The 23,402-nt window shown below is 43.4% G+C and overlaps 1 protein-coding gene across 2 annotated transcripts in view; it reads right to left on the bottom strand.

Annotated features, from left to right (window-relative positions):
* LOC123991078 (M-protein, striated muscle-like) overlaps positions 1–23,402 on the bottom strand; it is a 40,114-nt gene that overhangs the window by 16,416 nt on the left and 296 nt on the right. Inside the window, exons 2-17 of one of the 2 annotated variants that reach the window (XM_046292254.1) lie at positions 22,461–22,682; positions 13,922–14,053; positions 13,606–13,780; positions 10,554–10,711; positions 10,139–10,231; positions 7,273–7,361; positions 6,997–7,038; positions 5,085–5,246; positions 4,706–4,867; positions 2,758–2,899; positions 2,132–2,331; positions 1,883–1,936; positions 1,478–1,602; positions 1,041–1,224; positions 461–635; positions 131–252 (exon numbers count right to left, since the gene is read on the bottom strand). In XM_046292254.1, coding sequence (XP_046148210.1) covers positions 131–252; positions 461–635; positions 1,041–1,224; positions 1,478–1,602; positions 1,883–1,936; positions 2,132–2,331; positions 2,758–2,899; positions 4,706–4,867; positions 5,085–5,246; positions 6,997–7,038; positions 7,273–7,361; positions 10,139–10,231; positions 10,554–10,711; positions 13,606–13,780; positions 13,922–14,053; positions 22,461–22,618 — 2,173 coding nt within the window. In that variant the 5' untranslated portion in view covers positions 22,619–22,682. The remainder of the gene's footprint in view (positions 1–130; positions 253–460; positions 636–1,040; positions 1,225–1,477; positions 1,603–1,882; positions 1,937–2,131; positions 2,332–2,757; positions 2,900–4,705; positions 4,868–5,084; positions 5,247–6,996; positions 7,039–7,272; positions 7,362–10,138; positions 10,232–10,553; positions 10,712–13,605; positions 13,781–13,921; positions 14,054–22,460; positions 22,683–23,402) is intronic. The other variant, XM_046292255.1, reaches the window with a different exon arrangement.

Genomic DNA, 23,402 nt, shown 5'->3' with positions numbered 1-23,402 from the left:
GTACTTAATCAAACATAAACAAAAATAGGTTCCTTGTATAGGCCTGTGGCTCATCATAGTCTTCCTAAAAAAACACTACCCATCCTATCCTGTTGTGAGGGTGTGCCATGACACCCTCTGTCTCACTCACCAATAGCAGCCTTCACCTTGATAGCCTCAGACTCCTGAGAACACTCGCTGAGCCCAGCGGTGTTCAGTGCCTTCACTCTGAACACGTAGCTCTCTCCTGTCACCAGCCCGTGGCAGACAAACCTGTGAGTACCAGGACACAGAAACGCTTGGAGAAAGACATGCTTTTTCATTTTATACATTTTTGGACATTTTCATTTGAGTGAGGAAATTGTCTTGTCAAACTTGAGCTCAACATAATTTACGGTTTTAACACCAAATTTGAGTTACGGTCAGCATTTCAGTAAAACAACAATTGAAACAGAGAGGACAGTCAGAAGGACCATTGTACCTGGTGGCTTTGACAGGCTTGTTGTTGCAGGGTTCAAACGTGTTGCTGCCCACGATGCTGGCCTCGATGTAGTATCCCACCAGCTCCTTTGCATTCCTGGAAGCCTCCCAGGACACCACCACGGACGTGTCAGTGTTCCTGGTGGGAACTACACGGCCTGGGGCAGATGGGATATCTGGGGACAGGAGAGGTTTATTCAACTAAGATCAAATGAAAGCACATTAGGATTCCATTTTGAATGAGTGCGAGTCCAATTAGAATTATAATGTGTATTGATAGCTTGCTAGAACCCAGGTAGACTGATAAGGAGGGGATTGCACATTAGACAGAATCCTAACTTGAGGTATAGATGCATTGATCTAAATGCAGGATGTACAGGATGGTTTGTGTTACATGTGTATATTTGACATTTTAGTCATTTAGCAGACGCTCGTATCCAGAGCGGCTGACAGTACAGTAGTGAGTGGATACATTTCTGTACTTTTCCTGTACTATATAGAATGTTGGGATTCGGTCCATAGGTATTCGTGTTGCAGGGCCGGAGGTTGGTGCCGGTGGCGTGTGAAGTGTGACCCCTCACCCAGCTTGTCCCCGACAGTGGTGGCCTCGGTGGCCTCTGAAGGCTCGCCCACACCAGCGGAGTTGCAGCAGCGCACACGGAATCTGTAGGCCTTCCCTTCAGCCAGGTCAAACAGGGCGTAGCGAGGAGACTTCACCGGGATCTCGGTGTTCACCCTCTGCCAGCTGTCTGTACCAGACACACACTAACCACACAATGCAACGCAAAGCAGTTAGGAGTAGGGCTCCAAACACTCCAAAAACCAACCCTCCAAACCTGCAGTACCACAGTATACAATACTCTATTTCCAGATAGAAACTCTAAAAAAAAAAAACAGAATCATGATTACTTACTGAATTATTTTGATATGGTGGTTGTTATGGATAATAGTGATGGTTAAGTTGATCAGATGAGTCACGCTACAGATAAGGTACATGATTTCAGTATTTATTCCTCACCTTCTCCACATAGTACATGATGCCCTCGTGGCCTCGCTCTCCAGGGGGTTTCCAGCTCAGAACCACATAGTTCTTGGTGGCCTCAGTGACCTCCAGTTCTTTGGGTCTGCCAGGGACTACACCCTCTGATAGGAAGTAATGTGAAAAATAATGTATAAGGGGTTTGATCTCAAAGCCTGGTCCCAGATCAGTTTGTGCTCTTGCCTATTCCAGTGTCATTGTTAAGCCAAACGTGACAATTCCACAAGGAGTTGGCAAGAGCATCAGACTGGCAACCAGGCTATTGATCTAGACTAGAGCTTTCATTATCCTTCCAATCAAAGAACACTAGGTCTTTTTTTTAGAACTATAGCAGCATGAGAGTATTGATCATCATTGAATAGTGCAAAAGCATTTCCTTCCTACCTGCAGGCTCCTCTTCAGTGACAATGATCTGGCCGGTCCAGGGTGCAGAGGTACCTGAAGGCCATTGGAAGAGGAGAATGTTACTGATGCATAGTTACAAACAAGAAAAGATATGCATAATACTAAAACCATTTAGACATCACAAAGTTACATACTCACAACACAAGACTTTAGCAGTACCATAAGACAATGTGAGAGAAGACAGACAGACAGGGAGGGGCAGATGCCAAATCGGGGTGCCCACCATACCTCTCATACGCGTGCGGTCGGCAGGATCCATAGCTGCCACCACCTCAGAGGTGCGGGATGGCCGACTCATGCCAGACTTGTTGACGGCACGCACGCGGAAGTTGTAGGAGCGCCCCTCCACCAACCCAGTCACGGGGAAACGGGCAAACTTAATGGGGGTGTCATTACACTGGCTCCAGTGTGTGGTACCAACCTCACACCTGAACACAGGGTGCAAAGAGACAGAATTCATTCCATCAGACATTCGGTAACAAACTTGGTACGGGCTTCTTGATAAGGCCCGGAGTTAGGTCTATTGGTAAGATCGGGAAAAACTCTGGGCCCTTGTTATAGCCATAACGAGGTCATTTCACATGTTTGTTTGTTTTTAAGAGGTCAGGTCACATGATCAGGAAAAACATCTGTACCTCTTCTTCTAGGTTATCTGCAGTTGTAACTGGAGTGAATGGCGGTACAAGGGGCGCTAAAAAGGGAGAGGAACGTTCTCCTAGCCGTGTCATGATAAGCCAAGGGTTTTTCCCTTCAACTCCACTCGAGGTCTCTCATCCGGGTGGCATTGTGAAGCCTAACCTTAAGGTTAGGGGCCCTACCAGAACGGGCATGTAGTGATGGGGGATGGTACTGACCTGTCCACAAAGTAGCCCAGGATGGAGTTGCCACCGTCCACAGCCGGCTGCTTCCAGGTCACGATGACGTAATCCTTATTGGCGTCCTGACACGTCACATCCAGTGGGGCACCAGGGGCTCCCTCCACCTCCGCATCGGCATCTGATACAGGAACATACACATTGCCAGTCAAATGTGCTGGTGTAGTATTTTCTTCCTCCCTTCTCATTAGTTCTCGCTCTCTCTCTCGCAAACACACACACAGTAAAATATCTTATCAGACTAACACAAAACACACAACCAGAGTGTGTACAGAACACAGTTGATGTACATTTCCTTGACTTTTTTGTATTGAGTTATAAAGGCATAGAATTACATATAGAATCCATAGTGCATGATAAGATCTCTATAGTGTACAGTGCTTTGATTGAGGCTTGTTTTGATACAGTGCCAACATATAGTGCTGTATCCCGCCTGCTGAACTACGTGGCTCCACAGCTAAGTGCCAGGAATGCTACTAGCCTTTAAGTTAAACACATCCCAGTAATAGCAGCAGCGTGCCTCTCAGTTAAAGGGGAGAAGAGAGGTGATGCTTAAAAAGACAGAACACATGCTTTCAATAAAGTGAGAAACAAAATTAGCCACTTATGTGGTCTGGGGACTGTATGTCTATGTATATGTCTACGTTAGCTGTATATACTGTAGGACTATATACTGCCTGGTATTATATTTTACTGTGTGTGCGTCTGTAAGATAAAGAGAGTGAAAGAGACAGATAACAGATGGAGCGACGGAGCGAGAACAAGAAAGCCCTGTGGCTTATAAGGAGACTCAGCAGGCAAGTCTCTCCTGGAAGAGACATATACAGTATCATCTACCTCTGTTCCCAGCCAAACCCATTTCAGATCTGAGCTCACTGAGAATAGCCTGGCCTTGTTCGTCTCTCGACTGCAATGGGGTCTCTGTGTCCACAGGGAGTGACTGTACATGGCCTCTCCTTTACAGAGCAACCCTGAACCATGACAGAGAGAGCAAGGCCCATTTCCATCCACTCTACTCTACAGAGCACAAGTTCCATCTGTTAGCAAGAGAATGAGTAACATGGAACAACAGAGGTCAATACACGCTTAGAAAAAAGGTTGGTTCCAAGAGTGTTCTTCGGCTGGCTGTCCCCAATAGGAGAACCCCTTTGGGTTCCATGTAGGAAGCCTCTGTAAAAAGGGTTCTACATCACAGGAGGTTGGTGGCACCTTAATTGGGGAGGATGGGCTTGTGGTAATGGCTGGAGCGGAATCGATGGAATGGTATCAAATACGCCAAACACATGGTTTCCATATGTTTGCAATTCCATTCGCGCCGTTCCAGACATTATTATGAGCCATCCCCCCCTCAGAAGCCTCCACTGTTCTACATGGAACCGAAAAAGGGTCATCTTATGGGGACATGGTTCTAGATAGAAAAAAAGGTGCTAAGAGTGGACCTTAATGAATAAGTTGGCGGCGTCAGCGTGCATCATTTTCCCCATGTTATACAAAACCAGGCCAGAGATTGCGACAGGAGTTGATTGACTCTACTATAATCATAATGAGTGAGTTCCATTATATGCGGAGGTAAGTTTAACCAGAGACTGCTATGGTTCAACTCCAATGTATATATAAGAACACACACACGGACCATGATTACATTGTTATCTGGTGCCTGGTGAGATATCTGTGTGACGTTGACGATAAACTGTTAATCACACTATAGAACATGAGACAGGCCAATGGAAACAGAGAGGGGGTAAACAAGTGGCCATACTGTCTGCACTCAAACACACACGCACACACACACACACACACACACACACACAGAAAAATAAAATCAGTTAAACTTGCGAATCAGTAAACAAGGCATGTAATCAACTGAGGAGTGATAATGTGACAGCGAGCAGTGGTGTTCAGTTTTGCTCATGGTGAAGGTCCCCACCTCTGACAAAGACGTAAGCAGAATATGTCTCATATTTAGTCTTGGTGGTAATGCGCAGGGTGTAGAGCCCCTCGTCCTCCTTGTTCAGGTGTGTCAGGGTCAGCGTGGCCTTGTCTCCACTCCAGTGCATCTGACACCACTTGGAGGGCTGCAGAAGAACATCTGATAGACAAAGAAGCGAGATCAGGTTAAAATGGCTGCCCTACCATCGTCAGGGGCCTTCCTCATCAAGGAGCATCTCAAATAAATCCCATAGCCCAGGGGCATATGTATCAACTAGCTCAGAATAGGAGTGCTGATCTAGGATCAGATCTTCCCTGTCCATGTAACCTTATTAAACCTCCGCCAAGAGTTCAAAGATCTCTGGGGCATCACCTACCGTCTCTGTACCACTGCACCACGGGCTGGTAACGTGCCAGGTTGGGGGAAATGATGACCATGGCACCCAGGCTCATGGTCTCGCCCTCCCGTCCGAATGACACGCCAAACCCGTCCACGATGTGGGTCTCGAAGGTGATGCCATACTCAGAGACGATGCCATCTGACAGGAAGGAACATCAAGTAACGTAAGGTTAGAGGTCAGGTTGCTATTTTGTTCCCATCATGCAACAGCATGCGTTGTGTGACACACCTCAAATTTAGGGAAAAGGAAAGGGGGATACCTAGTCAGTTGTACAACTGAATGCATTCAAATGAGAAGGTGTCTTCCGCATTTAATCCAGCCCCTCTGAATCAGAGAGGTGCGGGGAGCTGCCTTAATAGACACCTGTCTGCATTATTATTCAAATCAAAAGGGATGGACGAACAAAGAGAAAGTAAATGCTCTTAAAGGGATAGTTCACCCAAATTCCAAAATAACACATTGATTTCCTTCCCTGTGAGTAATCTATGAACAAGGTTAGACAGCAAAGCCATGCATTGGTTTTGTTTACCTGGCCACTGTCTCTTTGCATGTGTCCAACAACCAAAGGCAGTATCTCCTATAGCAGTGTCCACGAGTATCCTCAACAGGACACTTTTTTTGTAACTCTGGAAAAGCACACCTAATTTAACTAATTGAGAGGGCTTGATTAGTTGACGAATTGAATCAGGTGTGTTTGTCCAGGGCTATAACAAAAAGATGTACTGTTGGGGTACTGACGAGTTGGGAAACACTGGCCTATAGCATTTTCTCCCATTCATTCTTCTCCCATAGTAACTTTATTGAGCTACAAAATACATTTTAGACACTTTAGGATGATTGATGATGCAACTAAATATTATCCGGTAGCATTACATTTTACCCTTCCCCTCCCAAGAACAAGTGAAATAAAAAAAGAACCCTACACAGACTCTGGCCAAGCTCTTCAAACAGACAGAGGCGTGTACAGGGAGACCATGTACCCGAAGGACAACACAAAACCCCCATTAACATCATTAAGTACACTGTTCAGACACTAAAAAGAGTCACACCAGATTGTGTACAAACAGCACTGGGGAAACTGGGGGAGGGAGTCACATCATGCAGTAGACAGTGATGCACATTTGACATATTAAACCCAGTAGGAGATCAAGACTTCAAACCCACGTGTCCGATTTTAGAATCCAAGTCCCGTTCATGAATTAAAAAAGGGTAATGAATGTGACTAAACAACTACTAAGTGCAGTAATCTATAGTCTCAAATCATTGATCCAGGTTGTAAACTACAGTGTATATGTCTCAATGTATTCTCTATGTCACTCTAGTTTACAGTATTTAACTTTCAAGGCTCTATGACTTGCATACAATTTCAAAAACCATTCACTTGCCAAAATGTTCAGGTATTCTGTTCATGACAAATGTGGTGCTTTTTTTGGTCATGCTGAACCATCGGTCTTTCCCAGGCAATTGAAAGATATTATCACAGGATCTTTCCAAACAGATGCACATAATAGGGATCGTGCACACACATTGAGTGACACTCAGTGAATTCACCAAGTTGACCAAAACGTCATCAAACCAGCGCAGAGCTTCAGTGACCCTGTTACCTTCGTTGTCTGTTGACTTTCCTGCGCCCAGCGTCAAGGGAACGAAAAAAAGCTGTTCGTGCAATAGCACCCATAGCATCCCCAGGTCCCCCCCACCACCTCCCTCCAGCCCCCTCCTCAAAACCAGTGTTCCAGCTTAGCATACTCTCAATAGGTTATGTTAATACTGTTTAGTAAGGTGGTATGCACACATCCATAAATACATATGGATGGGTATTAATAAAATATATTATTTTATGAGTATTGAGTATATTTTTCCAATAAATGATATTCCTCTGACTTACGTCTGGGCATGGGGAGAGCCTCCTCTACCTCTCCTTTAAATCCTAGGGTAGAATGAACACAGGTACTTACTATTAGCATGTTATTGCGGTGTTGTAGTCAACAGAAATATGTGATCCTTTCACACAGAGGAGACTTGAAACCGGACCAAGTTAAAGCAGCACTAAGATAGATCGTAAACTAGGTTAAATCACTGTGTCAATGGGGTGATACTGGGGAATATTGTCTAGTTCATTGTGGAAGCACCAGACTTTGAGAACTATACTTTATAAACATACTCTTAACAACGACAGAGGCAAAGGTAGAGAGTTCTCCCCTGCTGTTCATGGCAGAAACACGATACTGTGCAGTATCATCAAAATCACATCTGAAACGAGAAGAGAGAGAAGACCAGCTGAATCAATGTCTCATATACACACAGGTTTCTGTCTCCTAATGGTTCAAGTGTACATAAATACCCCCACCCCTCCCAACTCAGCCATATAAATCAACACACAGCTATGTGAGCTGGGACTGTAAAATGCTCCAGAACTCCAGGCCGGGAATACTCTGGGAATAAATAGACACTGATGTCATAACGTGTCAGGTGGTATGGGTTTTTGTATGAAAGTTATGTGTGGTTAGATTCTGTCATGGAAACATGCTATCCAACTTTCCATGGCGGATTACCTATACTGCTTAGTACATACAACACATATGGTTGAGTTTGAGACTATGAGAGAACTTCAAAAGCTGTTCGGTCTGAAACAGCTCGAGACACTTAAGTGTTTAGTCCTTGGTGAAATGACTTAAAAAACAAGCCACAACAGGATCCCTCTATCGCCAGAGAATTTCTCTTTTGACGTCCTCTTTGTTATCAAAAAGGCAAGCTGCGAAAAGGCCCGGTTAATGTATGGCCTTCACCAACAGCTTTCTGGTGTCTGTCAATACACAACAGAGCAAAGGGCACTGACAGATGGACAGGCAGACGGACGGACAGACCGACAGATACAGTGTCAGTCAGAGAGGGGTATTGATTTCACACATTTCAAATCATATTTCTAACAACTGAAATCCACTGTCCCACGAGTTCACAGTGTGAGCCCATCCAAGCATTCCCAGGGTTGTCAGTCTGCCCACACACGCTGGCCTACTATGACCTTTCTTGAGAGGGGTGATTGTATTACACCATGAAGGGGTGAACTTCTACAGGATCGGTTGGGTCCCACGCAGGATGGTTGAGCTAACGTAGGTTAATGTGATTAGCATGAAGTTGTAAGTAACAAGAACATTTCCCAGGACATAGACATATCTGATATTGTCAGAAAGCTAAAATGATTGTTAATCTAACTGCACTGTCCAATTTACAAAAATTATTTCAGTGCAATAATACCATGCTATTGTTTGAGGAGAGTGCACAGTTATGAAAATGTATTAATAAACCAATTCGGCACATTTGGGCAGTCTTGATTCATCATTTTGAACAGAAATGCAATTGTTAATTGGATCAGTCTAAAACGTTGCACATACACTGCTACCATCTAGTAAATTGCGCCTGGGCTGGCATAACATTATGGTCTTCTCTTTGCATTTCAAAGACGGTACAAAAAGAAATACAAAATAAATAACATTTTTTCCCGTTGTATTATCTTTTACCAGATCTAATGTGTTATATTCTCCTATATTAATTTAACATTTACACAAACTTCAAGGTGTTTCCTTTCAAATGGTATAAAGAATATGCATATCCTTGCTTCAGGTCCTGAGCTACAGGCAGTTCAATTTGGGTATGTCCTTTTAGGCGAAAATTGAAAAAAAAGGGGCGGATCCTTAAGAGACTTTAGGGACGTGGTGGTGACATCATACTGAAATTATACCATGGCCAGAGATGGCTGTTGTTTAATAGTATCTGTTAATTCACAGCAATGAGCCACCACAGAGAGAAGACCTGGCCCATATGAAGTGTCAAGTTGTTTCCACATATATTCTTCTTTAAAATAACTGATCTCAGTCCTCTTTAAAGTGAACTCTGGGGTAAAAACAAAAGAAGCAAAATAACTGTTTTCTTTGTATTCACACTGCCCTTACCTTTGAATGAGGACTCAACTCTTTTGCTAGTTAACTTCACCTATTTTGTGGTCTGAGTCTTGTTTGCAGTGACATTGCTATGTTTAGAAAGGAAACTAGATATTTTTCCAACATTCACTCAATGCCCTTCATTTTGGGGCGCCAAGTAGCCTAGCGGTTAGAGCGTTGGGCCAGTAACCGAAAGGTTGCTAGATTGAATCCCTGAGCTGACAAAGTAAAAATCTGTCTTTCTGCCCCTGAAAAAGGCAGTTAACCAGTCATTGTAAATAAAAATGTGTTCTTAACGGACTTGCTTCGTTAAATAAAAAGTTGAAATACAAGGTTAAATTAATCAACAACAAAAAAATGCACTCTGGGTAAATACACAGTGCACGACAAGCCATACCATCAGAACCTGTTATCAGACAGCCAGAGATGTACCTACATACATTTTGGAAGTTAATAGTTTGCATTCAGTTTTAAAAAATAAGATATACAAATTATAATTAAATATAATATTTACATGTAAAATTACTGGCAATAGGATAAATGGCAGAATAATAATTGCAGATTAAATAATGCTTTAATTGAAAATTGTGTACTCCAAATTGTACTGCCAACCTGCACATTTGTTTTTGGCACCAATCTGATGGGTTATAGCAGGGAAAACTGTGTTGCAGTAGCCTAGTGCTAGGTGTGAGAATAATGATAAATTAACCTGGTAAGCTTTGTGTTCACATTCTACTAAAAAAGGGAACCAAACCGGAGACTTCAAGTGAACCGAACTCAGACCAGCTCTCGAGATGGTCTCAGTTTGGTTCGCTTTAGGGTTCTTTTGAGGGGTTTGAGTTCCTTTGGAGCATTCACACTGCACATAAATTTAAGCAAACCGCACTCAGTACACAACAATTGGCTGAAAGGAACCAAAGTGTGAAAGCAACCTTAGAGTATGAATGCTGATCTAGGAGCAGAGCTCCACTGTCCATGTAATCTAATACATTGTGATCTAAAAATGAAAAACTGATCCTAAATCAGCACTCCTACTCTGGGACGATTGACACATACTGAAAGACCCTGTGGCTTTGGGGGTGTGCCTACCTGTCGATCTCGAGTGAATGCACGTTATAGCTGCTTCGTAGCTTATACTTGCCGGGGCGGGCCATTGGATCGATTGTCACATTGTTTTTGTACCTTGTTGTGAAATGAGGACAGGAGGAGACAAGAGAAGGCAAGGGAAGCAGAGAGGATTATGAAAAGGAGGAAAATAGAGTTTAAAAAGTACAGATCAGAATCAAGGAGACAAGACAGAGAAGCTAGGTAGACACCAGAGATGTATAGTGCGTTTTTTAGTGTTTTAGTGCAATGACATGAGGAAAGGATTGAGAGGACAACAATTGCTGATGCTCTATCCATAAGGGATTGATTTGGTGTGTATTGTGTTAGTGATCAGTTGGTCATGTCAAGGTTTATCCAGGGTGGTGTGTGTGTGCGTGCCTAAGTGTGCAGTACTCACCAGACAACGCGTGGGTCAGGCCATCCGGAGACGGTGCAGTGCAGCCTGACACACTGCTTCTCCCACACCGTGTGGGAGCGAGGCTTAATCACAAACTCCGGGGCATGCATCAGGCTATCCTCATTCATACACTTGTGGTACTCCTCGTTCTCATAGATCTGGGGATCAGTGTGTTCAATTAACCTTTATAGAGCCTTCGTGTGGCATTTATAGAGCCTTTACAATAACACATTCTCAGGTGCAACTGTAAAACACTATACCCCCAGAAGCCTGTAGAAAACAAGCATTCCCCATGAATTCATAACACATCTGCGATGCATCCTTGAAGCAAACAAAGCATTTACTAGGTATTTGCTTGGCAATTAATTTCTTAGAGCTGAATCCAATAACCCTCAAACATCATCCTATAATGCTCTCTGAACACTGAATGTAGCACCCAGTGGCATGACGTGCTGGCAGAAATGTGATAGACTAAGTACAGTGTGTGCCCCAATCAAGGGGCACTGTAGCTTTTATGATCCTCCTGAGTGAATGGGGCAGGATATGCCTTGACATAAACATTTGAATGAGGGGCACAAGTAACCTTCCAAGGGAAGGGGAAGCAGAGTATAATTAATCCATGGAAAGAAACATTGCTCTTATGAAAATACATTTCCTGTGATACTTTGCTAATAGATTTCTTACGGTATTCCCATCTATGATAGTAATTTAGTGATTATTCTCCTCTGTGATGTCACAAAGGTGAATATTCTTCTCTGTGATGTCATAAAGGTGAAAAGGTCATTATCAATATCATGTCAGTGTAAAACAGTGCAGAGCGTTTGATTTGGCTGCTGGGGGCCAAGGAGACCCCAGCTCCGCTAAAACTATTGATAACTATGTGCAGTTTAAGGGATTGTTAAATAAATGTTATAACTACTTGGTTTTAATATCACCTTGAAGAAGAGTATAGTCAGAACTACGTATTTACGATTATTCCACATTTAGCTCTATTATACTGCATGCTTTTCATGACCAGTAAACATTCATTTATCATTTCTTTTATATTTTAGAAGCCTTTTAAAACCTTGAATACATTACAAGTTTGCATTTACTGATGTCTAATAAACAAAATGTTGATCAAATTAAGATCATACATTTATACTCTTCTCTTTGTCGATGAGGGAAATAATGTCGCTCTGTGGTGTAACAAGAGAAGGTATTGTTCAGTCGGAAGTCAAACTACCCCATTATGATGTTACGAGGGAGAGCATTATCCAGCATTCCCCAATGTGATGTCACAAAGGAATTCCGGCATCTACTGTAGGGCTGCACGATATGGGCCAAAAAAACGAATTGCGATTTGTTTTACCAAATATTGCGATTGGACATGCGATATCATTCCAAACACGTCGGCGAACTGTTGGAATTCTAGAAATACAATTATTTATATTTGTTTGGAACAATACAGGGGTTTGATTAATCTCGCCTGCCACCTGTGTAGGCGTGATTTGCACCGGGCAATAGTTGATTGCATTCGTTTTGGAACTGGGCAGCCTCCCAGGCGCGAGCCAGGTGCCCCGTTCAAAACACCGCGAAAATCGTCTCAAAACAAAGTGACGTAGAAGCAAGTGGAGTAATGAGTAGGATTCACTCAAAGAATTTTGAATTTTGTGTTTTCACATGCAAAAGTGATTGGCCTCAAGCTTTATCTCCCTTCCAAATGAAAACGAGTTAGAATTTTCCTTTATTCTTTGGAGAAAAAAAAAGAGATGGTGTATGTTGTATGTTTCTGGGCGATGCACCATGCTGCCTGGTTGACAAAATGTCAGAGCGGCACAGATCTGTTTGATTTGAGAATGGCACTCCTCCCTCCCCGCTTTCGCCGAGCATAATCTAATCCGCCCAATGTGTTGACTGCATTTGACCGAACAAAACAGCATGCAATTTTAGAGTGAATCTAACAACTAGGAGGAGTGACTGCGCTGCTTGAGTGACAGGGGGTGGGTTTTTGTGTGACGCAGCTACAAGAGGGAAGAGTGGGTAGCTGCAGTCAAATATTGCAACCGGAGTATGGGCAAGTGGGTGTGTCGAAAGGAAAGTAGTGGGCATGTGGAAAGAAGTGGGTGTGTCGAAAGGAAAGTAGTGGGCATGTGGAAAGAAGTGGGTGTGTCGAAAGTGCTCTGCTATAGGTCAGACGGTTTTGATTGAGCTGTGTTTTTTGTAATTACGTTTCTTACCATTAAACAACCTAACATTGATCTACCATACCGTGAGAGATTGTACCCCTGTTTCGAAGCCAGAGGATGAGTCGGACTTCACTGTTAGTTTAACACAAATCATTATAAACCTATACATGTTTTTATTAAAAGTACTGATGGGTGTACTGTTGCTTCATCAGTTTGCTTACTTTGACTGTTCCCTTGATTTAGGGTATTAGGTAGCTACTTCCCACGCCATTGCCAGACGGTAGTGCTTGTCAAGCTGGAGCGAAGGGCACTCTGTCCCATTTATTAGTAGGCTGTATGTAATCAAGGTGACAACTAGATGGTTATCAATATTAGTTATTTCTTATGTAGGCTGCTAATTCTACTTGACATAAAATGTGAGAGAAAAAAAATTGGCACGTTAGCTACCGCCGGCAACACGATCGTGATACCCAGTAAGAAGCAACTCGCTTCGCTCTGCAGCCTAATCAAACCCATAAAACAGTCTTGAGGGGCAACAAATATGCCCAATTAGCTGATTCGCTTTCCATACACCCACTCCTTTCGACACACCGACTCGCCAATACTCCGGTCACCAAATTGGGCTGCAGCTAGAGGAGAGCCTGTTACATGCAGCTGAGTGGGGTTTCAAAATATTGAACGCTTCTGCAAAATGGATAATGCACATGTAAACATTGCGATTTTGATGTGAATTCGATTAATTGCACAGCCCTACTGTCATCTATGACATGACAAAGACTCAATATTCCCATTATGATGTCACGAAGGAGTGCATTATGCCGTATTCCTCAATGTGATGGGATAAAGGAAAACTTCCCTCGATGACATTAAACTCCTGCACTAACCCGCTTGCTCAGGGAGATGTGCTCGGCTGATTGGCGCGTGGACACCTTCCTAGACGTCTGCTCCGTCCTCTCCATCTCTAACCCACTGGTGAACAGATTCCTCCGGGCCATGTATCCAGCACCCTCCTTCATCCGGGCCTCCTCCGTATCTGAAAGCCCACTGGCATACTCCTGACTAAGGTGGTCGGAGCAAAGCCAGGGAGGAGAGTGGGCAGTGGGGTCATTTTCATGGTCATTGGTCAGAATCACTCACTGAAATCAAAATGTCCCCGACTACTCCGCATCGCTAAGGCTCATAGGTGGTTGATTCGTTTACCTGCCCCTGAAGATGGGCACTACATAGCCGATGATCTGATTCTCTTTGTCCATAGCCAGGTAGGTGGACTTGGCTCTCTTGGGGATTGGGCTCAGTCTGCTCTCCTCCAGCCCAGAGTATGATGCACTAAGTCTAAGACAGAGGATAATGTCAATACAGCAGTGTCAACCTAACTCAGTGTAATAACATCAAGTCATGCCAATGTAATCTGAAGGGCTGGATGAGGAGGAGAAAGGTTGTATTATTGGGTATATTTAGTCATCAACAAGGGAGGGTGGCTTGGATGGGTTTAGCTGTGTTTGTAATAAATATCTCAAACTGTGCAAAGAAGAAAGAGAAAACCCTTTGCACAGCAGAGCGATGACTGCCAACAAACCTGGTCTAGCTATAAGAGATATGCATTGCTTGTTCATGCTGTGTAATGACATGTCTGCAATGACAAAATAAAAGACTGAATTAAGACCGGGTCGATCGTCTGTAGTCACCAGTGTGCAGTTTTGAAACATCAAATTCTTTAAACATTTGAAAAAAGACCAATGAGATGGAATGAAACTAAACATTGTGGTCATAGGAGAGTAGGTGTCCTGTCCTGTGAATAAAAAAAACTCATGGCGATCATGACCAAATTTGCCTTCATGTACTGAACAAGCTTTTGAATGTTAATCTCCTTGATGTCCCTCACTTGAGGATGATAAATTCCCCCAAAAATAAACTCAGCAAAAAAAGAAATGTCCCTTTTTCAGGACCCAGTCTTTCAAAGATAATTTGAAAAAATCCAAATAACTTCACAGATCTACATTGTAAAGGGTTTAAACACTGTTTCCCAAGCTTGTTCAATGAACCATAAACAATGTCCGTACTGTGAGATGCCCAAGACAGCGCTATAGGGAGACAGGATGGACAGCTGATCGTCTTCACAGTGGCAGACCACATGTAACAACACCTGCACAGGATCGGTTCATCCAAACATCACACCTGCGGGACAGGTACAGGATGGCAACAACAACTGCCCGAGTTACACCAGGAATACACCAGGAATGCACAATCCCTCCATCAGTGCTCAGACTGTCCGCAATAGGCTGAGAGAGGCTTGACTGAGGGCTTGTAGGCCTGTTGTAAGGCAGGTCCTCACCAGACATCACCGGCAAAAACATCACCTATGGCCATAAACACACTGTCGCTGGACCAGACAGGACTGGCAAAAAGTGCTCTTCACATGACGAGTCGCGGTTTTGTCTCACCAGGGGTGATTGTCAGATTTGCGTTTATCGTTGAAGGAATGAGCGTTACACCGAGGCCTGTACTCTGGAGCGGGATTGATTTGGAGGCGATGTGTCACAGCATCAGACTGAGCTTGTTGTCATTGCAGGCAATCAACGCTGTGCGTTACAGGTAAGACATCCTCCTCCCTCATGTGGTACCCTTCCTGCAGGCTCATTCGGTCATGACCCTCTAGCATGACAATGCCACCAGCCATACTGCTCGTTCTGTGTGTGATTTCCTGCAAGACAGGAATGTCAGTGCTCTGCCATGGCCAGAGAAGAGCACGGATATCAATCCCATTGAGCACGTCTGGGACCTGTTGGATCGGAGGGTGACGGCTAGGGCCATTCCCCCCAGAAATGTCTGGGAACTTGCAGGTGCCTTGGTGGAAGAGTGGGGTAACATCTCACAGCAAGAACTGGCGAATATGGTCCCGTCCATGAGGAGATGCACTGCAGTACTTAATGCAGCTGGTACTGACAGTCACTTTTCATTTTGATCCCCCCCCTTTGTTCAGGGACACATTATTTAATTTCTGTTAGTCACATGTCTGTGGATCTTGTTCAGTTTATGTCTCAGTTGTTGAATCTTATGTTCATATAAATATTAACATGTTAAGTTTGCTGAAAATAAAACGCAGTTGGCAGTGAAAAGACGTTTCTTTTTTTGCTGAGTTTACAAAGGATCTCAGCTGAAAACCCACACACCTGACAATACAAACATCCAAAACAACCATTATTTAGGTTACACCAAATTGATTCTCACAAGTAAATTAACACGTAATTAACAGTACAGTGCCTTATAGGCAAAAAATAAATAAAAATCTAGACAATATGAAACAGTGCCACATGTATCTCCTATGTGTGCATACAATATACACTGAGTGAACAAAACTAGCTCTTTTCATGACAGACTGACCAGGTGAATCCAGGTGAATTCTATGATCCATTATTGATGTCACTTGTTAAATCCACTTCAAACCAGTGTAGGTAAAGGGGAGGAGACAGGTTAATAGGTTCTTATTCTTACTCATATTTTGTTTAAACTGCATTATTGGTTAGGAGCTCATAAAGTAAGCATTTCACTGTAAGGTCTACCGCCTGTTGCATTCGGCACATGTGACTAATAAAAGTTCAATTGATTTGAAATTCCAAATCTGTCCCTCATACCATCATGGCTACCTAATCACCACCAGCTTCCTATTGGCTCATTTATCCCCTCTCCTCCCCCTGTAAATCTTATCCAGGTCATTGCGGTAAAAGAAAATAAGTAATCTTACCTGGTAAAATAAAGATCAATAAATAAATAAATGTTGATAGATTACAATAAGGATGAATGGGAATGCAGGCAAGGCAATCCCCATTCAATGAGTATTCCTTATGGAACAATTGGTATGTCTGCACAATACCAGGAAAATCTCCATAACTTCTGTTATGTCACCATCAGACTATATGAACAGCAAAATGCTATTCAATTCAAACATCAACAGGGGAGAAAATGTCACTTACTGAGGCTTTTTGGTTTGATTTGAATCAGTCTTGTCAATACACAATTTCTATTCCCTGCCATAAGTATATTTACATTTAAGTCATTTAGCAGACGCTCTTATCCAGAGCGACTTACAAATTTCTATGTGACAAGGTAGAGTACTATGGTTCAACCAATGATGTCACTAATCATAAGGCAGGGAAAGCTGGGTAAATTCCTGACAGCATGAGGTTCAACCATAAAGGCCCAAATGAGGCACCATTCGCTTCACAGACACCCTTTGACCTCCTATGCACACTGTCAAGGCACACTGGTATTTAGAGATGCCAGGTGTTCATAAGAGTGAGACCGCCAACATTTCAACACATCATTCAATATAGTCACAACCACTGTTTTTAGGCCCAGCCATAGATTGCCAGAATAGTCTCGTAAATACTTCTATATGTCATCAATAATTCCTTAAATGAAATAATTCAAACAGCAAATAACAAACCACTGAAAGAGATTAATGACCGCTGAATTCAACAGTTCTGGGAAATCCACAGGTGGAAAAAATCCACACCCCAAAAAAGGTTTTATGGTCACATACACTTGATAGGTGCAGTGAAATGTGTTGATTTACAGGGTCAGCCATAGTAACTTCACAGATCTTCATTGTAAAGGGTTTAAACACTGTTTCCCCTGGAGAAAATGTGGGTTAAGTGCCTTGCGAAAGAGCACATCGACAGATTTTTCCCCTTGTTGGCTCGGGTATTCTAACCATCGACCATTCAGTTACTGGCCCAACACTAACCACTAGGCTACCTGCTGCTGACCCCAAATACAACTTTAACTCATAGCCAACTTCAAACCATGTCTCCAGATCACAACGCAGTAGAAGGCTCTAAGAGAAGCATGCTAAAAGCCTTATGCACTCACGCAAAATAGCATATTTGTTAAGTGCGAGAGGAAGACCCCAATGGATGTACTGGCTGAACAATGAACCAAGGTCATCGATCCAAGATGGCGTAGCAGTCGGAGGTCGATTTTGTCTTGTCCCGTGTTTATATCGTTTTCTTCGTATATATAATTTATATTTTTAATCTCAATTTCTATCTACGGACTGAACAGAGGTAACCCGCCTTTCCCAATGTGGTGCGGATCTGAACCCCCATCAGAAGCTAGCCAGCTAACTAGCTACTAGCTAGTAGTCAGTTAGCCACTGCTAGCGGTCATCACCGTTAACTCAGACATCAGCCAGCCTCAGCCTGGTCAATTCCAGCCAGTCTGCACAGCGTGATATCAACCCAGAGCATATCTGGACTGCCTTTTGTTTACCACATCTCCGGATTCCTACAGCAAGCTCTGAACCTTTACATCGGATCATAGCAGCTAGCTAGCAAGTGGTTACTCCTGGCTAACGCCTCTGTCCCGAAGCAAGCACCAGTTAGCCTGGAGCTAGCCTCGAGCTAGGCCCATCTCCCAGCTAGCCGAAGAGATCCTTCAGCCAATTCCTGGGCTTACAATACCTCCTTTGCCAATTGGCCTGGACCCTTTACTGCCGACACGGAGCCCCGCCGATCCATCACGACTGGTCTGCCGCCATAACCGTCTGAGGGGGTTTCAACAGGCTCTTCCGTTGCGAAGTCACCCGGAGGCCCATCTGCTAGCCTGCTAGCCCCGGCCTGCTAGCTGTCTGAATCGGCTTGTCTCCAGCTCGCCTAGCTACTCACTGGACCCTATGATCACTCGGCTACACATGCCTAATGTCAATATGCCTAGTCTATTGCTGTTTTGGTTAGGGATTGTCTTATTTCACTGTAGATCCTCCAGCCCTGTTCAAAATGCCTTAGCTAGCCGTTTTGTTCCACCCCCCACATATGCGGTGACCTCACCAGGCTTAAATGATGCCTATAGACTCATCGTCACTCAATGCCTAGGTTTACCTAAATTGTACTCACATCCTACCATATCCTTGTCTGTACATTATGCCTTGAATCTTTTCTTCTGCGCCCATAAATCTGCTCCTTTTACTCTCTGTTCCAAACGTACTAGACAACCAGTTCTTATAGCCTTTAGCATACCCTTATCCTACTCCTCCTCTGGTGATGTAGAGGCTAACCCAGACACTGCAGCTCCCAACATCACTCCCATTCCCCAGGCGCTCTCATTTGTTGACTTCTGTAACCCTAAAAACCTTGGTTTCATGCATATTAACATTGAGCCTCCTAGTGCAGAGATAGGCTGCAGAGTTCTGTCATACTATCAATGTCTGTGCCCAAACAATTTGAGCTTCTAGTTTTAAAAATCCACCTTTCCAGAAACAAGTCTCTCACCGTTGCTGCTTGCTATGGACCCCCTTCAGCCCCCAGCTGTGCCATGGACACCATATATGAATTGATCACCCCCCATTTATCTTCAGAGTTGGTACTGTTGTTAGGTGACCTAAACTGGGACATGCTTAACACTCCGGCTGTCCTGCAATCTAAGCTAGATGCCCTCAATCTCACACAAATTATGAAGGAACCTACCAGGTACAACCCCAAATCCATAAACACAGGCACCCTCAGATATAATCCTGACCAATTTGCCCTCTATTTACACCTCTGCTGTCTTCAACCAGGAACTCAACGATCACTGCCTCATTGCGTGCGTGCGTAATGGTTCCGCGGTCAAACAACCACCCCTCATCAATGTCAAACGCTCCCTAAAACAATATACTCAGTCAGTTAGGAAAGCAAAGGCTAGCTTTTTCAAACAGAAATTTACATCCTGTAGCACGAATTCCAAAAAGTTTTTGGACACTAAAGTCCATGGAGATTAAGAGCACCTCCTCCCAGTGGCCCACTGCAATGAGGGTAGGAAATACGGTCACCACCGATAAATCTACAGCAATCGATCATTTCAATAAGCATTTTTCTACGGCTGGCCATGCCGGCCAACATTTCAGCACCCTCTGCAGAAACTTGCCCAAGCCACCCCCCCACCCTTCTTCACACCCAAATCCAGACATCTGATGTTCTGAAAGTGCTGCAAAATCTGAATCCCTACAAATCAGCTGGGATAGACAATCTGGACCCTCTCTTTCTAAAATTATCTGCCAAAATTGTTGCAACCCCTATTACTAGCCTATTCAACCTCTTTCGAATCATCTGAGATCCCCAAAGATTGGAAAGCTGCCGCGGTCATCCCCCTCTTCAAAAGGGGAGACACTCTAGACCCAAACTGTTATAGACCTATATCCATCCTGCCCTGCCTTTCTATAATCTTCGAACGCCAAGTTAATAAACAGATCACCGACCATTTTGAATCCCACCGTACCTTCTCCACTATGCAATCTGGTTTCCAAGCTGGTCATGGGTGCACCTCAGCCACGCTCAATGTCCTAAACGATATAACCGCAATCGATAAAAGACAGTACTGTGCAGCCATTTCATTGACCTGGCCAAGGCTTGCGACTTTGCCAATCACCGCATTCTTATCGGCAGACTCAATAACCTTGGCTTCTCAAATGGCTGCCTCGCCTGGTTCACCAACTACTTCTCAGATAGAGTTCAGTGTGTCAAATCAGAGGGCCTGTTGTCCAGACCTCTGGCAGTCTCTATGGGGGTGCCACAGTGTTCAATTCTCAGGCTGACTCTCTTCTCTGTATACATCAATGATGCCGCCCTTGCTGCTGGTGATTCTCTGATCCACCTCTATGCAGACGACACCATTTTGTATACATCTGGCCCTTCTTTGGACACTGTGCTAACAAACATCCAAACGAGCTTCAACGCTCGTTTTTACATGGCACATATTGCACTTTTACTCTCTTCTCCAACACTTTGTTTTTTGCATTATTTAAACCAAATTGAACATGTTTCATTATTTATTTGAGGATAAATTGATTTTTATTGATGTATTATATCAAGTTAAAATAAGTGTTCATTCAGTATTGTTGTAATTGTCATTATTACAAATAAATAAAAATTGTCCGATTAATCTGTATCGGCGTTGAAAAATCATAGTCGGTCGACCTCTATTCTGGACTGTTCTGACTTAGAATTTGTGGACAACTACAAATACCTAGGTGTCTATCTAGACTGTAAACTCTCCTTCCAGACTCACATTAAACATCTCCAATCCAAAATTAAATCTAGAATTGGCTTCCTATTTTGCCGCAAAGCCTCATTCACTCATGCTGCCAAACACACCCTCGTAAAACTGAATATCCTACCGATCCTTGACTTCGGCAATGTCATTTACAAAATAGCCTCCAACACCCTACTCAGCAAACTGGATGTAGTCTATCACAGTGCCATCTGTTTTTTGTCACCAGAGCCCCATATACTACCCACCACTGCGACCTGTATGCTCTCGTTGTCTGGCCCTCACTACATATTAGTCTCCAAACCCACTGGTTCCAGGTCATCTATAAGTCTTTGCTAGGTAAAGCCCCGCCTTATCTCAGCTCACGGGTCACCATAGCAACACCAACCAGTAGCACACGCTCCAGCAGGTATATTTCACTGGTCATCCCCAAAGCCAACACTTCCTTTGGCTGCCTTTCCTTTCAGTTCTCTGCTGCCAATGACAGGAACGAATTGCAATGTAGTTTTTTTAAATCAAATCACTGAAGCCTTATATCTATCTCCCGCTCTAACTTTAGCCATCAGCTGTCAGAGCAGCTTACCGATCTGTGTACCTGTACACAGCCAATCTGTAAATATCACACCCAACTACCTCATCCCCATATTATTGCTTACCCGCTTGCTATTTTGCACCCCAGTATCTCAACTTGCACATCATCATCTGCACATTATCACTCCAGTGTTATTGCTAAATTGTAATTATTTCACCTCTGTGGACTATTTATTGCCTTACCTCCCTACTCCTCTACATTTGCACACACTGTATATAGATTTTTCTATTGTGTTACCGACTGTACATTTGTTTATGTGTAACTCTGTGTTGTTGCTTTTGTCGTACTGCTTTGCTTTATCTTGGCCAGGTCGTAGTTGTAAATGAGAACTTGTCCTCAACTGGCGTACCTGGTTAAATAAAGGTGAAATAAAATAAAATATCTTAATAGGGAAACAAGTCCTCAAGGAAGTAAACCATTAAAACTGGGGTTTAGACAACTAGGGCAGAGAATCTACACCACAGCTCACATTCCTAAACACATGTTATGCATGGGTCAGGATGTTTTTTCAGTCTATAGGTCATGGCAAAGGTCAATAACACTTCATTATGCAACACAGTGCATTCCTTTAAAGCTTGATTATACCCGGCCCGCACCAAACATTTATGACGACAGAGCAGATGTGAATCTGAGATGTTCTATTTCTGTTTAACTGAACTATAGTGGGAACTAGGAGAAGGTTGTCTTAAAAGAAAAAAGTGCATTAGTTCAAAAGCAGACAGAGCAGTGTGCAACAGACACCGATATACACAGTAGCCATGAAACAGGCTACTTGGAACTTCATGCAGGATTCACAGACATTATATTTGTGGAATGGTTTTAGAGAAAACAGAAGGTTGAAGAATGTTACTGGGAGTGGTCAAACATTAATACCGCAGGTGTAGAAGCAGGAAGTAGAAGAGTAATTATTTAACGCAGAGAAATGAGGGTTACTAAGCATGACCGACTGATTTGGAGGCCATGGATGGCATGGGAAAAGTTGCCAAAAGTATGAGATAGGAAGTAAGGTGGGTGGGGGTGATGGGGTTACAAGGGCAGCAGGGCCATCTTCTGACACCAGCATGGAGGGGATGCATGGATATGGGCCAGAGCTACTGTGCTGCAGGACATCCTGTTCCTCCTTACCCCCTGCTGGCACTGAGACTGGCACTGGCTCTGCTGCGGGTGGCATAGCTGCTGCTGCTCGACTGGTACTGGCTAACAGCCGACTCCACCTCCTTGCTGCGGTAGCAACGGTCATAGTGGCGGTGCTGTTTCTGGTAGAAAGGTATGGATCCAGACATCCTGCACGGTGTTCCTGGCACGAGCACTGAATTCTCAGTCTCTTGTAGTCTGCCTAGCTAGTGTCTGAGAATGGTTTTGTTCAATACAGTTAAAGCATTGCTTCGAAATGTACTTTTGTAAGCTATTAGTTGTTTTAATGTTTCGGTTTCATTTACAATTTGTCTTGATGATACTTGTTGTTATTGTATTATGCGACTTGAAATAATCACAGAGGAAAGGTCATGACCTTCATTGTCTCCATTGGATTGGGGGGGGGATTATATTGATTGTGCCAGATCAATATCTTCATGCTCTGTACAAAACTCAAGTGTAGCCTACTATCAACATCAGTGGATAAGGAATAAAATGCACAACTTTTTCTGATAGTAAAATTAGCCAAATTGATTTGGTAGATGTAGAATTAAAATATTTTGTGGGTTTTTCCAAATAACTTGACTGGTGTAGCCTAGGCCTATTTGCTATGAATGGAAATCAATACATTTCCAGATTCCATTGCTTTGAAAATACTTTATGGCTGTTCTAAACGGCAATAAGCATAGGATGTTAACTGACATGAGTGGAGGGCAACAGGTGCACTGGTTCAGTAGTTGTTCAATCCAATAGGGCATGATTTTAATATGAGAAAAGCCTGTGAATCTGAAATTCCTAATTGCAGTGTGCGACTGAGGCTGGCATGGCACAGGATTCACATTGCAAACAATCACACCATCAAAATGCACACTAAACATAAAATACTCAACAACGAATTATGAAAAAATGACCTCTGGTTACTTCTATTTAGCT

The sequence above is a fragment of the Oncorhynchus gorbuscha genome, linkage group LG12 (assembly GCF_021184085.1).
Source record: "Oncorhynchus gorbuscha isolate QuinsamMale2020 ecotype Even-year linkage group LG12, OgorEven_v1.0, whole genome shotgun sequence".
In the NCBI taxonomy this organism is placed as follows: domain Eukaryota; kingdom Metazoa; phylum Chordata; class Actinopteri; order Salmoniformes; family Salmonidae; genus Oncorhynchus; species Oncorhynchus gorbuscha.
Note: the sequence above shows the minus strand (reverse complement) of the source record. Positions and strands in the feature narration are given on the sequence as shown.